Source organism: Aotus nancymaae, unplaced genomic scaffold (assembly GCF_030222135.1).
Source record: "Aotus nancymaae isolate 86718 unplaced genomic scaffold, 86718_ANA_hifiasm-v0.15.2.pri h1tg000049l, whole genome shotgun sequence".
NCBI classification, from domain to species: domain Eukaryota; kingdom Metazoa; phylum Chordata; class Mammalia; order Primates; family Aotidae; genus Aotus; species Aotus nancymaae.
In genome coordinates this window covers 21,673,047-21,686,382 of record NW_026988463.1, presented here as the reverse complement: position 1 = coordinate 21,686,382, position 13,336 = coordinate 21,673,047, and the positions used below count along the sequence as shown (strand labels likewise).

Genomic DNA, 13,336 nt, shown 5'->3' with positions numbered 1-13,336 from the left:
CTATGGAGACCCGCCTCCTCCGCTTCCCCGGCCAGGCCCCTGCCACGCTTTAGCTTTCCCAAGCCGAAGGGGGCGGATCCGGGAAATCGCCCTTTCGCTGGGTTCTGCCCCCTGGTGGCCGAGTGCGGCCGCAGCCGTTCAGGGGGGCGTGGGCTTTCGCGCTAGGAGGCCTGTGACTTTAAGGGGCAGGGCTGCGCTGGCTGTGGCAGAGGCCGATTGGCTGGAAGGAGTCCACGGAAGTGACGCAGGGAGAAGCCCACGTGTGCGATTCCACCCCACATGGCGGCGCTCCTGAAGAGACTGCTGCAACATGGGAGGCCCTTGGCGGCCTCAGTCCGCCCCGTGGGGCGGCGTGAGGCTAACTTGGGCACTGACCCCGTGGTTGCGGTGCGAGTGCGGTTCGCTCCCAGCCCCACAGGTAACCTTGGCGGACGTGACGCTGCAGGCCACGGCCCCCTGTCCCGTCTCCGCCCCCCGAAAGTTCCCGAATGAATCCTTTCCGGTCGTGTCAGAGTGGGCGGGCGGAGAAGGGTTAAGGCAGCCGGAGCCCATTCTACAGAGGCGGAAACTGAGGTGCAGGATCGGAAATAATTTAAATTGCCAGGGATTTCTTTGTGTTTTTTTGTGCCATCCCATCTCTTTCCATCTTTTTTTCCATGCATTCCGTACATGTGTATTGACGACAAACTGTGTGCCAGGTGTTGACACTGGGATACAGTGATCATTGAGAAAGGTAGGGGCCTTGCTCTCAAGAAGCCTGCAGTCCAGTGGCTGCCGCGGACACCTATAAAAATAAATAATTTTAGAGTCACATGTGCCGTGCGGGAAATGAAGCAGAATAGGAGACGGGTTTAGGAAGGATGCTTCAGAAGGCCTTACTGAGCAGGTAACATTTGAGCTGAGATCCAAATGACAAGAAGGAGCCAGCTTTGTAAAGCCTATAAGAAGGAACCTTCTGGAGGCCAGGCGCGGTAGCTCACGCCTGCAATCCCAGCACTTTGGGAGGCTGAGGCGGGTGGATCATTTGAGACCAGTCCGACTAACATGATGAAACCCTGTCTCTACTAAAAATGCAAAATTCGCCGGGCATGATGGCGCACACCTGTAATACCAGATACTTGAGAGGCTGAGGCAGAGAATTGCTTGAACCTGAGAGGTGGAGGTTGTAGTGAACTGAGATCGCACCATTGTCCTCTAGCCTGGGCAACAAGAGTGAAACCCCATCACAAAGAAGGAACCTTCTGAGTAGAGGAAATCGCAGGTACCAAGGCACTGTGCTATTGTTATTGGGAACTTAGCAAGCTAGAGGGTGACAGAGGCCCATTGTATATCCTGTTGGAGATCTTGTCAGGGGCTTCCCACCAGTAGGGCTACCTTCTGCCTTTTCTACATTGGGTATTCCTCTCATCCCAGATCCCGGGGTGAACATACAAGGATCTTTGTGGCAAGATCCGAGCTGTATGTGGCAGGATTTTTCTGGCAGGCAGTGTAGTATAGGGCAGTGCTTTTTTTTTTTTTTTAGACGGAGTCCCGCTCTGTCCCCAGGCTGGAGTGTAGTGGTGTGATCTTGGCTCACTGTAACCTCCGCCTCCCGGGTTCAAGGGCTTCTCCTGCCTCAGCCTCCCGAGTAGCTGGGACTACAGGTGCATGTCACCATGCCCAGCTAATTTTTGTATTTTTAGTAGAGATGGGGTTTCACCATGTTGGCCAGGATGGTCTCGATCTCCTGGCCTTATGATCCACCCATCTTGGCCTTCCAAAGTGCTGAGATTACAGGAGTGAGCCACCGTACCTGGCCAGAGCAGTGCTTTTCAAACCATCCACTGTAGAAGTGCTGATTTTTAATTTCCAATCAATTATGTATCAATATTTGCATAAAATTAATATAAATTAATGACTAGAAAAATAAAATTTTGGAAACAGCCAGAATACAAACCGATCTCTCTTTATTTGGTTTAGCAGAGGTAAAAATCATTCTGTCAGATTGCTATGTGAGTTTCTACAGCCTGGCCAACATGATGAAACCCCGTCTCTACTAAATACAAAATTTAGCCGGGCATGTGGCACAGGCCTGTAATCCCAGCTACTTAGAAGACTGACACCCGAGAATCTCTTGAACCCAGGAGGCAGAGGTTGCAGTAAGCCAAGATAGTGCCACTGCATGCCAGCCTGGGCAACAGAGTGAGACGCCATCACAAAACAACAACAAAGTTTCTAAACTTTTACTGTGAGTTTCTGTATTTGATTGTGAACTGACAACTGTTTTCAAACCAGCACTGGATTGTACACTTTGCTTTGAAAAGCAGTAGAATGCCAAGGCTTGGAATTGCCTGGATCCAAATTTCTGTCTTCGCCACTTGTTAGATTTATAACTTACTAGATGTGCAAATTATTATCATTATCATTATTATGATTATTATTTTGAGAAGGTTTCTGGTTCTGTCAAGTGAACCTCCCACTTCGGCCTCCCGAATAGCTACCACTACAGACGTGCGACTACGCCCGGCTAATTTTTGTACTTTATTGTAGAGATGGGGTTTTGCCATGTTGCCCAGGCTTGTCTCAAACTCCTGAGTTCAAGTGATCCACCTGCCTCAGCCCCCCAAAGTGCTGAGATTACAAGTGTAAGCCACCATGCATGGTGGCCTAGACGTGCAAATTATTTAATAAATCTGAGCCTCAGTTTTACCATTTGTCAAAACAGGGCCAATAATGGTATCTGTCTCTTGGGGTTAAGCTCATGCAGCTGAACCACTTAGCAAGTTCTAATACACAAAGAAAGCACTTACCAGCCTCTGTTATGATGATTATAATTTTCATTTCCTTATTCATTTGCAGGAAAAGCCCATATGGGAAAGGCTTTTGATTATAAACATATAAAAGAATTGTCAGGCACAGATGATTACAGTAGCTGAAATTAATTGTGAGTTTACTTTGGTCAGCATTTAGATCTCAGAGCAACCCTATAATAAGGAAGATTCCAAGTTTTTTGCTCTTAATCCCTCTGACAGATGAGAAAGTAGAAGCTCATAAAAGTTAAGCAGAGTTCCTTCCTAAGGGGTAGCAACTAATAAAGGGTGGATGCACAATTTGAATCCCAGTGTACTTGATGTAAGAGGCCTTTTTTCTTTTTCTTTTTCTTTTTTCTTTCTTTTTTTTTTTTTTTTTGAAACAGAGTCTCGCTCTGTATCCTAGGCTGGAACGCAGTGGTGCTCTCTCTGCTCACTTCAACCTCCGCCTCCTGGGTCCTGGTTCAAGCGATTTTCCTGCCTTAGCCTCAGCCTTCCCAGTAGCTGGGATTACAGGCACCTGCCACCATGCACAGCTAATTTTTGTATTTTTACTAGAGATGGGGTTTTCACCATTTTGGCCAGGCTGGTCTTGAACTCCCGACCTAGTGATCCGCCTGCCTCGGCCTCCCGAAGTGCTGGGATTACACAGGCGTGAGCCCCCGTGCCCAGCCAAGAGGCCTTGCTTTTAGCAGCTGGGTCCCTCTTCTGTCTTAGGGACTCGGGACACAGTGCCACTGAACCTCACTGGTTTTCTGGTGGCCTTGCAGTAGCTGCCCAAAGGTTATACACATCAGTGTTGAAGCAGGGTCAGCCTGGCTCCAGAAGAGCGTTTCCTCTCTTGTGCTACCTCTTGTACCTATAAATACAGATGAGCTCATTGTAACTTAGGGTTATGGGCTGGTCCAAAGAAGGTAGGGTAAGAGGTAATGACAGCCCTGGAAAAACTGTTAACTTTCAGTTTTCAGATAGGAATGATGAAAAAGTAAAATCTTAGGAGTTTAAACTGATGAAGAGAAAGATGGTGGACTCAAACGCTACTTTTGGTTACTGTTTAAAGCCAGCATTTAAGGTGAAAATCTTGGCAAGGCATGGTGGCTCATGTCGGTAATCCCAGGACTTTAGGAGGCTGAGGTGGGAGGATTGCTTGAGCCCAGGAGTGGAGTTTGAGACCAGCCCGGGCAACACAGTGAGACCTTGCCGCTACAAAAAGAAAATACAAATGTTAGGTGTGGTGGTGTACACTTGTAGTTCCAGCTACTTGGGAGGCTGATGTGGGAGGACTGATTGAGCCTGGGAGATTGGGGCTGCAGGGAGCTGTGACTGCACCATTGCACTCCAGCCTCAGCCTGGGCAACAGTGAGACCCTATCTCAAATTTTAAAAATAAATTTTCTTTTAAAAAAAGTAAAAATATGTGATTTATTTCTTAATAGAGACAGGATCTCACTATGTTGCCCAGGCTGGTCTCAAACTTACAGACTCAAGTATCCTCCTTCCTCTGCCTCCGAAAGTGCTGGGATTACATACGTGAATCACTGCACCTGGCTCACAATGTGATTGTACAGTATTTTAAATTTGTAGTTCCTTTGTAATTAATTATTTTCCCAGCGAACATCATTGACTTTCTGTAAGTTAAATGTACATGATATGGCTTCAATGAATAACCCTCTGCGTCTTCTTCAGATGAAACTTGCTTGGCGTTGAGACAAATATCAAAATAGAGTGGTGGATGCAGTTGGAGAGAATTGGAGCCTTTTAATAAAATGACATGCTCCAAATCCTGGGTGGTCTTCCACTTTCAGGATGAGGGATTAAATGTGTCTACAGAGAGAGCATAGGGGTAGCTAGTTCTTAATCTTTGAAAAAATTTTTTAAAAGTTTTTTTTTTTCTTTAGACAGTCTCACTCTGCTGCCCAGCCTGGAGTGCAGAGGTGTGATCATGGCTCACTGTAGCCTTAGTTTCCCCAGGCTCAGGTTCTCCTCCCACCTCAGTAGCTAAGACCACAGGCATGTGCCACCATGCCCAGCTAAATTTTTATATTTTTTACAGAGACAAGGTCTCACCACATTGTCCTGGCTGATCTCAAACTCAGGCCAGGTGCAGTGGCTCACGCTTGTAATCTCAGCACTTTGGGAAGCCAAGGCAGATGGATCACTTGAGGTCAGGAGTTCAAGACCAGCCTGACCAACGTGGCAAAATCCTATCTCCACTGAAAATACAAAAAGATTGGCCAGGTGTGGTGGCTCATGCCTGTAATCCCAGCACTTTGGGAGGCCGAGGCTAGGGGATCACTTGAGGCCAGGAGTTCAAGACCAGCCTGGCCAACATGGCCAACGCCTGTTTCTACCAAAAATACAGACATTAGCTGGGTGTGGTGGCACGCACCTGTAGTCCCAGCTACTCAGGAGGCTAGGCATGAGAATTGCCTAGCCTCCTGAGCCAAGATCGCACCACTGCACTCTAGCCTGGGCAACAGAGCAAGACTCTGTCTTCAAAAAATACAAAAACCTCCTGCCGCCTTGGCATCCCAAAGTGGTAGGAATACAGGCGTGAGCCACTGTATCCTGCTGGTCTTTGACATTGCAGCGTTCTGTCACAGCGGTGCTTACTTGCCCCTCGCTGAGGCCTTTTAGCTCATCTTCCCTGTCTTATCTGAGCTGTTCTCTTCTCTAGGCTTCTTGCACCTGGGTGGTCTCCGCACTGCCCTGTACAACTACATCTTTGCAAAGAAGTACCAGGGGAGCTTCATCCTGAGGCTGGAGGACACAGATCAGACTCGCATTGTGCCTGGGGCAGCGGAGAATATTGAGGACATGCTGGAGTGGGCAGGTGAGCCTGGCAGAGAAAGGACTTTTCTGCAGGGAAGGAACAGGAAGCAGGAACAGGAGACTGTGGATCTTCTCATGGAACCCAGGGTGGGAAATGAGGAGTTCCTGGAGAAATGGCTACATTTGTGCTGCCTGGGGTGGCAGATGCCACCCAAAAAAATGCTGAAGCTCTCTGAAACACAGCTCCAAGACTGGTTCTTTATTTTTTAATTTTTTAGAGTCAGGGTCTCATTCTGTTACCAGGCTAGAGTTCCATGGCACAATCATAGCTCAGTGTAGCCTTGACCTGGGCTTGAGTGATCCTCCCACCTTAGGCTCCCAAGTAGCTGGGACTATAGGCGTGCAGCAGCACACATGGCTAATTTTTAGTTTTTAATTTTTTTTGTAGAGATGAGGTCTCACTATGTTACCCAAGCTGTTCTCAAACTGCTCATCTCAAGCAATCCTCCAGCCCTCAGTCTCCCAAAGAACTGAGATTATAGGCGTCGGCTACTGCCAAGGCTGTTTTGAGATTCTTGTTTTCACCTCAGAATCTCAAGTCCATTCCTTTCAGGGGCCAGGCAGGAAACACAGGCCAAGTAGGAACTGGAGGAGCTGGGCCTGTGCTGAGCTAGGAAACCACACCTCATCAAGAGGAGGGAGCGCCTCTGAGCTCTGGCTCCTTGTGCCCATGCGGGAATGCTGGCCCAGCTTGTCCAATCTTCTGAGTTCCAAGAGGAGCCAGAAATCCAGTTTTTCTGGCTGAATACTTACCATTATTAAGTCTGGGCCCAGATTTTTTTTTTAACCACATTGTATAAGCCACACAAAACATGTACAGCTTCTGAAGTTGATCTTGTGGGAAGTTTAATCCTGAGGACAGGTAAGGTCAGGGAGAACAAAGAGGAGTGTGCTTTTTCCTGGATCGACAGCTGTCTACCTATATGGACAGGTGTGACTAGGAAAAGGGAGATCCCCAAGGAAAAATATCAAGACTCTGCTAGACTAGAGATTGAAAAAAAAAAAAAAGAAAAATCCCACACTGTTTTGAGATGTGTGTTCTAATCTCAGGTAAATTATTCCCTAGACGCTGGGTTCCTAAAGAGCAGAAAATGATTTCATATCTATCTTTTATTGTAGAAGGCTTTAGCAGGTGTTCAGTCGAGGTTTGCTGAATAAAGAATTCTATACAAGACCAGTTACTGTGATCCAGGCGCCATTCCAGGTGCTAGAGATATTTAACAAAGACCCTGCACTTGGCCAGGTGCAGTGGCTCATGCCTGTAATCCTAGCACTTTGGGAGGCCAATACGTGTGGATTGCTTGAGGCCAGGAGTTTGAAACCAGCCTGACCAACATGGCAAAAACCCATCTCTACTAAAAATACAAAAATTAGCTGGCATAGTATCATATGCCTGTAGTCCCAACTACTTGGGAGACTGAAGCACGAGAATAGCTTGAACCCAGGAGGCAGAGGTTGCAGTGAGCTGAGATCACGCTACCATCATACTTTTTTTTGAGACAGAGTTTTGCTCTTGTTACCCAGGCTGGAGTGCAATGGCGTGATCTTGGCTCACCGCAACCTCCGCCTCCTGGGTTCAGGCAATTCTTCTGCCTCAGCCTCCTGAGTAGCTGGGATTACAGACACGAGCCACCATGCCCAGCTAATGTTTTTTTAGTAGAGATGGGGTTTCACCATGTTGACCAGGATGGTCTCGATCTCTTAACCTTGTCATCCACCTGCCTCAGCCTCCCAAAGTGCTGAGATTACAGGCATGAGCTACCGCGCCCGGCCCATCATACTTTTTTAAAAAAAAAAAAAACAAGGTCTTGCTCTGTTGCCCAGGCTGGAGAGCAGTGGTTCAAACACAGCTCACTGTAATCTCAAATTCCTGAGCTCAAGGGATCCTCTCGCCTTAGCCTTATTGGTAGCTGAGACTATAGCTGTGTGCCACCACACCTGGCTAATTTTATTAATTTATGTTTTTGTAGAGACGGGGTCTCGCAGTGTTGCCCAGGCTGCTGTTGAACTCCTGGACTCAAGTAATTCTCCTGCCTTGGCCTCCCGAAGTGCTAGCATCACAGTCATGGACCATTGCTCCTGGCTCCTAATTCATCCTTCATATGATATTAAGTGTATGGAATATCATATGATATTACCTGTATGGAAAAAAGAATAACAGACAGGCTAAGGAACTGGGGCGAGGGGTACCCTTGTAGATAGGGTGGTCTTCTCTTAGGAGGCGATGCTGGAGCAGAGACCTGCATGAAATGAGGAGCCAGCCATATGGTGACCTGTGGAAAGAATGTTCAAAGCAAAGGGAAGAGCCAATGCAGAGGCCCCACAGCAGGAAATTCTGTATGTATTTGAGGAGAATCAAAGAGACCAGCTTGGTCTAAGCATAGTGAACAAAGCAGAATGACCAGGGATGTGAGGATAGAAGGCTTGCCACACTGGGCACAGGGGTTCATGCCTGGAATCCCAGCACTTTGGGAGGCCAAGGAGAGAGAATCACTTGGACCCAGGAGTTCAAGACCAACCTGGGCCACATAGTGAGATCTCGTCTCTACAAAAAATTAGCCGGGGGTAGTGGTGTACCCTTGTAGTCATAGCTACTTGAGAGGCTGAGGTAGTAGCATCACCTTAGCCTGGGAAAGTTGAGGTTGAGTCTAGAGTTAGCTGTGATCATATTATAGAATTCCTTCAGTGCCACTTCGCCAGCCGGAAATCTCTGCGGTTGCCATCACCTCTGTTGGGGCCTTGCTTTTGCCTTCTAGGCTCACTTGGCCTAGCAGGCTGCACTTGGCTCGTGCCCACTTGGATCCCACACCTGCCGTGGTTCCATACTCAGCCCTTGGCTGGATTGGGTGTGCCACCAGTGGCTTCTGTGTTGGGCGCCAGCATCTAGATGAGAGGAACAGGGTGACACCCAAAAACTTGGGAGATGCCAGCATTGTGGAGCTCCAAGGGGTGTTACAGCTCTGGCTTGGGGAGTTCTGAGGTCTGATCCCCCAGCACTGTCTTAGCTTTTCACTCCTACAGCTTAGTGAGCAGGAGCATGTTACAGCTTTCTTTCTCCCGTAGTCCGGTGAGCAGGAGCATGTTACAGCTCTTTTATTCCCATCACCCACAGCTTGGCAAGTTCCGGGTTCTTGTCCTGCAACCAAGAGGAATGAGGTGCACAGGTACCGTAGAGTGAGGAAGGCAAAGAAGAATTTTATTGAGAGATAGAAGGAAAGCTCTCCACTGCAAGAGGGGACCCTGAAAGGGGGGTAGCCCTCTGTGAGGCTGAGTCTGGCGTTTTTATGGGCTTAGAATGGGGGAGTGCCTGCCGATTGGTCCATGAGTGGTCTTGGAAAAAGGACCATTCAGTTGGTTAAAAGATATCATCCAGAAAGAACCAATCGAGAGAGAGTGGGTAAGACAGGAATAGAAGTTCTCACTCCGGTCATGGACTCTATCCTGAACGGACATTTTGGTTTTCAGGCTTCAGGCTGTCTTTGGCTTGAAGGTCAAGTTTCACCAGGGACCTATCCTTGCCTGCCTAGGAATTTGTCTATCTTCTATCAGTCATGCCACTGCACTCCAGCCTGGGGCAACAGAGTGAGACCCTGTCTCAAAAAAAAAAAAAAAGAAGGTTTTCCAGGAGCCAGATTACATGGTGCCTCACAGACAAAGATGAAGGCTTCAGTTTCACAGAGGATCTGCTACTTATCAGGTATCATGCCAGGCATGAGGGATACAGTGATGAACAATGGTGATGGTGGCGGGTCCCACCCTGTGGAATTTCTGGGGCAGCATCATTGTGAGAATGAGGCTTGAAGCACCTCAACAGAGCTTGTCCCCTACCATGGTATTTTGGCAAGGCAGAGGGCAGGAATTCAGGCACCCCATGGTGGCTGACTTCTAGAGCACCTCACTTTGGGTTTTTGTTTTTTCATTTTATTTATTATTATTATTTTCCTTAGAGACGGTGTTTCACTATGTTGTCCAGGCTGGTTTTGAACTCCTGGGCTCAAACAATCCACCTATCTTGGTCTCCCACAGTTCTGGGATTACAGGCATGACCCAGCATGCCCGGCCTTTTTTAAAAATTGACATATTACCAGGCGCAATAGCGCTCCCCTGTAATCCCAGCACTTTGGGAGGCCGGGGCAGGCAGTTCAGGAGATCAGGAGTTTGAGAACAGCCTGGCCAAGATGGTGAAATCCCATCTCTCCTGAAAATACAAAAATTAGCTGGGCTTGGTGGTGCATGCTTGTAATCTCAGCTACTCAGGAGGCTGAGGCAGGAGAATTGCTTGAACCAGGGAGGTGGAGGTTGCAGTGAGCTGAGATCATGCCACTACACTCCAACATGGGTGACAGGGTGAGACACTGTCTGCTGGGGGGGGCGGGAATTGACATGTAATTCACATAATATGAAATTTACAGTATCAGAGTGTACAATTCAGTAGTTTTTAATATATTCACTGTGTTGTGCGACCATCACCACTAATTCCAGAACATTTCCATCACCCCTAAAAGAAACTCTTCCTTATTAGCAGTCGCTCTCCATTCTACCCTCCCCTACCTCCTGGCAACTACTGACCTACTTTCTGCCTCCATGGATTTACCTCTTCTGGACATTTCATATGAATGGGATCATACAACATGTGGCCTTCTGTGACTGGCTTCCTTCACTTAGCATAAGCTCATCTGTGTGCTGTCAGTACTTCATTCCTTTTTATAGCCAAATAATATTCATTGTATGGATATACCACATTTTGTTTATTCACTAGTGAATGAGCATTTCGGGTACCTCCGATTTTTGGTCATTGATTAAACTCTGTGAACGTTTGCCTGCCACTTTTTAAGTTAACATGTTTTCAGTTCTCCTAGGGGAGTCCCTCTTAAACCCTGGGGCATTTCAAGATACCACATTAAAGAGACTTGTTTAGGGTTAGATCAGGAAGGGGACCCCCCCAAAACTTACCTGATCCAATCCTCCTTTCTGATAAATGAAGAAATGGAGGGCTCATGACATGAAAGAGGAGCCAAGTAACACTGATAATCACAGCTGGCTGGGTGCCATGGCTCACGCTTGTAATCCCAGCACTGGGACGCTGAGGCAGGAGGAACACTTGAGCCCAGGAGTTTGAGACTACCCTGGGCAACATAGGCAGACCCTGTCTCTATAGAAAACTTAAAAAAAGTTAGCCAGGCACGGTGGCGTGCACCTGTAGTCCCGTCTACTTGGGAGGCTGAGGTGGGAGGATCGCATGAGCCTGAGAGGTTGAGGCTTCAATGAGCAGAGATCGTGCCTCTGCACAATCTGTTGCCTGGGCAACAGAGTGAGACCCTGTCTCAAATAAATACATACATAAATATATACATACATATCAAAGCATAGAGAGTACTGAGCACAGGCCACATGGTAAGCACTTTACTTACATCATCTCATTCTAGTCTCATGATGATCCTCATGAGAAAGTTACTGCTTATTTCCTTCTTTGACAAATGAGAACCCAGACCCCAGAAAGATGACTTGCTCAAGGTCTCAGAGCTCACTGGTACATTTGAATCCAGGCTCACTCAGCTCAGTTCGTGTCAGCATTGAGGGTAGCAGGGTGAACCATGTCCTTATCTTCCCAATGTATTTGAAAGCTCTTTGAGGGCAGAAACACCATCCTCCAGTTTTCGTGTCCCTGTTCCCTCTCCTGAAAGCATTCATAATGAAATTTATCCTGCATGACCTGAGGGAATTGGACTTTGGGTTGGGAGGTTGGCTTACAGTAGATCATATTTAATCTATTCTATAGAATATATTGAAACTGTCCTAAATGTACACCACTGGGCTAATTGCTTTGTAAGCACTGACACATTTATTCTCACAATCTCTCTGCATAGGAGGCTGCTAGCTCCACTTTTCAGAAGAGGAAACTGAAGCTTAGAAAAACTAAGTCTAGCTGGGGATGGTGGCACATGCCTGTAATTCCAGCTACTTGAGAGGCTGAGGTGGGAGGATCACTTGAGCCCAGAAATTGGAGGCTGTAGTGAGCTATGATTGCATCACTGCATTCTAGCCTGGGTGACACAGTGAGTCTCGGTCTCTACTAAAAAATTAGCCAGGTGTGGTGGTGTGCACTGTAGTCCTAGCTACTCGGGAGGCTGAGGCAGGAGGGTGGCTTGATCCCAGAAGTTTAAGGCTGCAGTGTGCTATAATCACACTACTGTATTCCAGCTGGGTGATGCAGTGAGATCCTATCTCTTGAGAGGCCAGATGCAGTGGCTCAAGCCTGTAATCTCAGCACTTTGGGAGGCCGAGGCGGGAGGATCATGAAGTCAGGAGATCAAGACCATCCTGGCCATGGTGAAAGCCCATCTCTACTAAAATGCAAAAAATAAGCCAGGCATGGTGGTGCGTGCCTGTAGTCCCAGCTACTCAGGACACTGAGGCAGGGGAATCACTTGAATCTGGGAGATGGAGGTTGCAGTGAGCCAAGATCGTGCCACTGCACTCTAGCCTGGTCAAAGAGCAAGACTCTGTCTCAAAAAAAAAAAAAGAAGAGAAAGGCTAAGTAACAGAGAGGCAGTGTAATGAGTGGTTAAGAATGTGGGCTCCAGTGCCCATTAGTCTGAGTTTGAAGCTGATCATGCCCCTTCTACTTGGCCAGGTGACAAAGCACCTCTGTGCCTCAGTGTTCTTACAGAATGGGGGAATAACTGCACCTACTTGGAAGGGAGGCTTTGAGGCTTTAGGGAAAAGTGTCTTTTACTGTGCACAGCACCCTGGTACTCACACATCAGTAGCACCTCGGGATCCCTTCCTTGTCAGAGCTGCTAAGTGGCAGAGCCAGGAGTCGAACTAGGTCCTGATGGGCTGTTCCCTGAACCATGTTTTTTCTCCTAAGTTAGCTGTTCCCAGATCCGGGCTTGTTTCTCCCTCTCCAGGGAAGTGATGGATTGAGAGGACATACAATTGAGGGGTGTGGACTTCGGAGCCCGTACACCTTCTTTTGCTCCTTACTCCACGAGGCCATGGGACTATGACTGCTTCACCTCTTTGTCTTTTAACTTTTCATCTCTAAAAGGGACATTGGGCCAGGAGTGGTGGCTCACACCTGTAATCCCAGCACTTTGAGAGGCCAAGGCAGTGAATCATCTGAGGTTGGGAGTTCAAGACCAGCCTGGCCAACATGGTGAAACTCTGTCTCTACTAAAAATACAAAATTAGCAAGATGGCGCATGCTTTTACTCCCAGCTATTCAGGAGGGTGAGGCAGTAGAATCACTTGAACCCAGGAGGCGGAGGTTGCAGTGAGCCAAGATTGTACCACTGCACTCCAGCCTGGGTGACAGAGTGAGGCTGTGCCTCCAAAAATAAAAAAGGGACAGTGTACTAGTGCCAACCTCATGGATTGTTATGAGGATTAAAGCTTTAATATATGCATAAAGTGTCTATTAAAGAACAATGCCTGGGAATGAGAGCTGTGTGCACCTTAGCTGTCATTATTGGATGATGATTCTCTGGACCTGTGTTCCAGGCATCCCCCCTGATGAGAGCCCACGCCGAGGCGGTCCTGCTGGGCCCTACCAGCAATCTCAGCGATTGGAGCTATATGCCCAGGCCACAGAAGCACTGCTAAAGACCGGAGCTGCTTACCCCTGTTTCTGTTCACCCCAGCGGCTGGAGCTCCTGAAGAAGGAGGCCCTGCGGAACCACCAGACACCCCGGTAAGAGCCCTAACTTGTTGCGG

General features: G+C 47.9%; 1 protein-coding gene across 7 annotated transcripts in view; it reads left to right on the top strand.

Moving 5' to 3' along the window:
* The first annotated feature begins 247 nt into the window (after nt 1-247).
* EARS2 (glutamyl-tRNA synthetase 2, mitochondrial) overlaps nt 248-13,336 on the top strand; it is a 35,371-nt gene continuing 22,282 nt past the window's right edge. For 3 of the 7 annotated variants that reach the window (XM_064362572.1, XM_012464728.3, XM_064362573.1), the window contains exons 1-2: nt 8,589-9,317; nt 13,124-13,313. In XM_064362572.1, coding sequence (XP_064218642.1) covers nt 8,942-9,317; nt 13,124-13,313 — 566 coding nt within the window. In that variant the 5' untranslated portion in view covers nt 8,589-8,941. Of the gene's footprint in view, nt 419-581; nt 734-5,465; nt 5,622-7,619; nt 7,735-8,588; nt 9,318-13,123; nt 13,314-13,336 lie in introns of those variants that run through there. The other 4 variants (XM_012464729.2, XM_012464730.3, XM_012464731.3 and 1 more) reach the window with 4 other exon arrangements.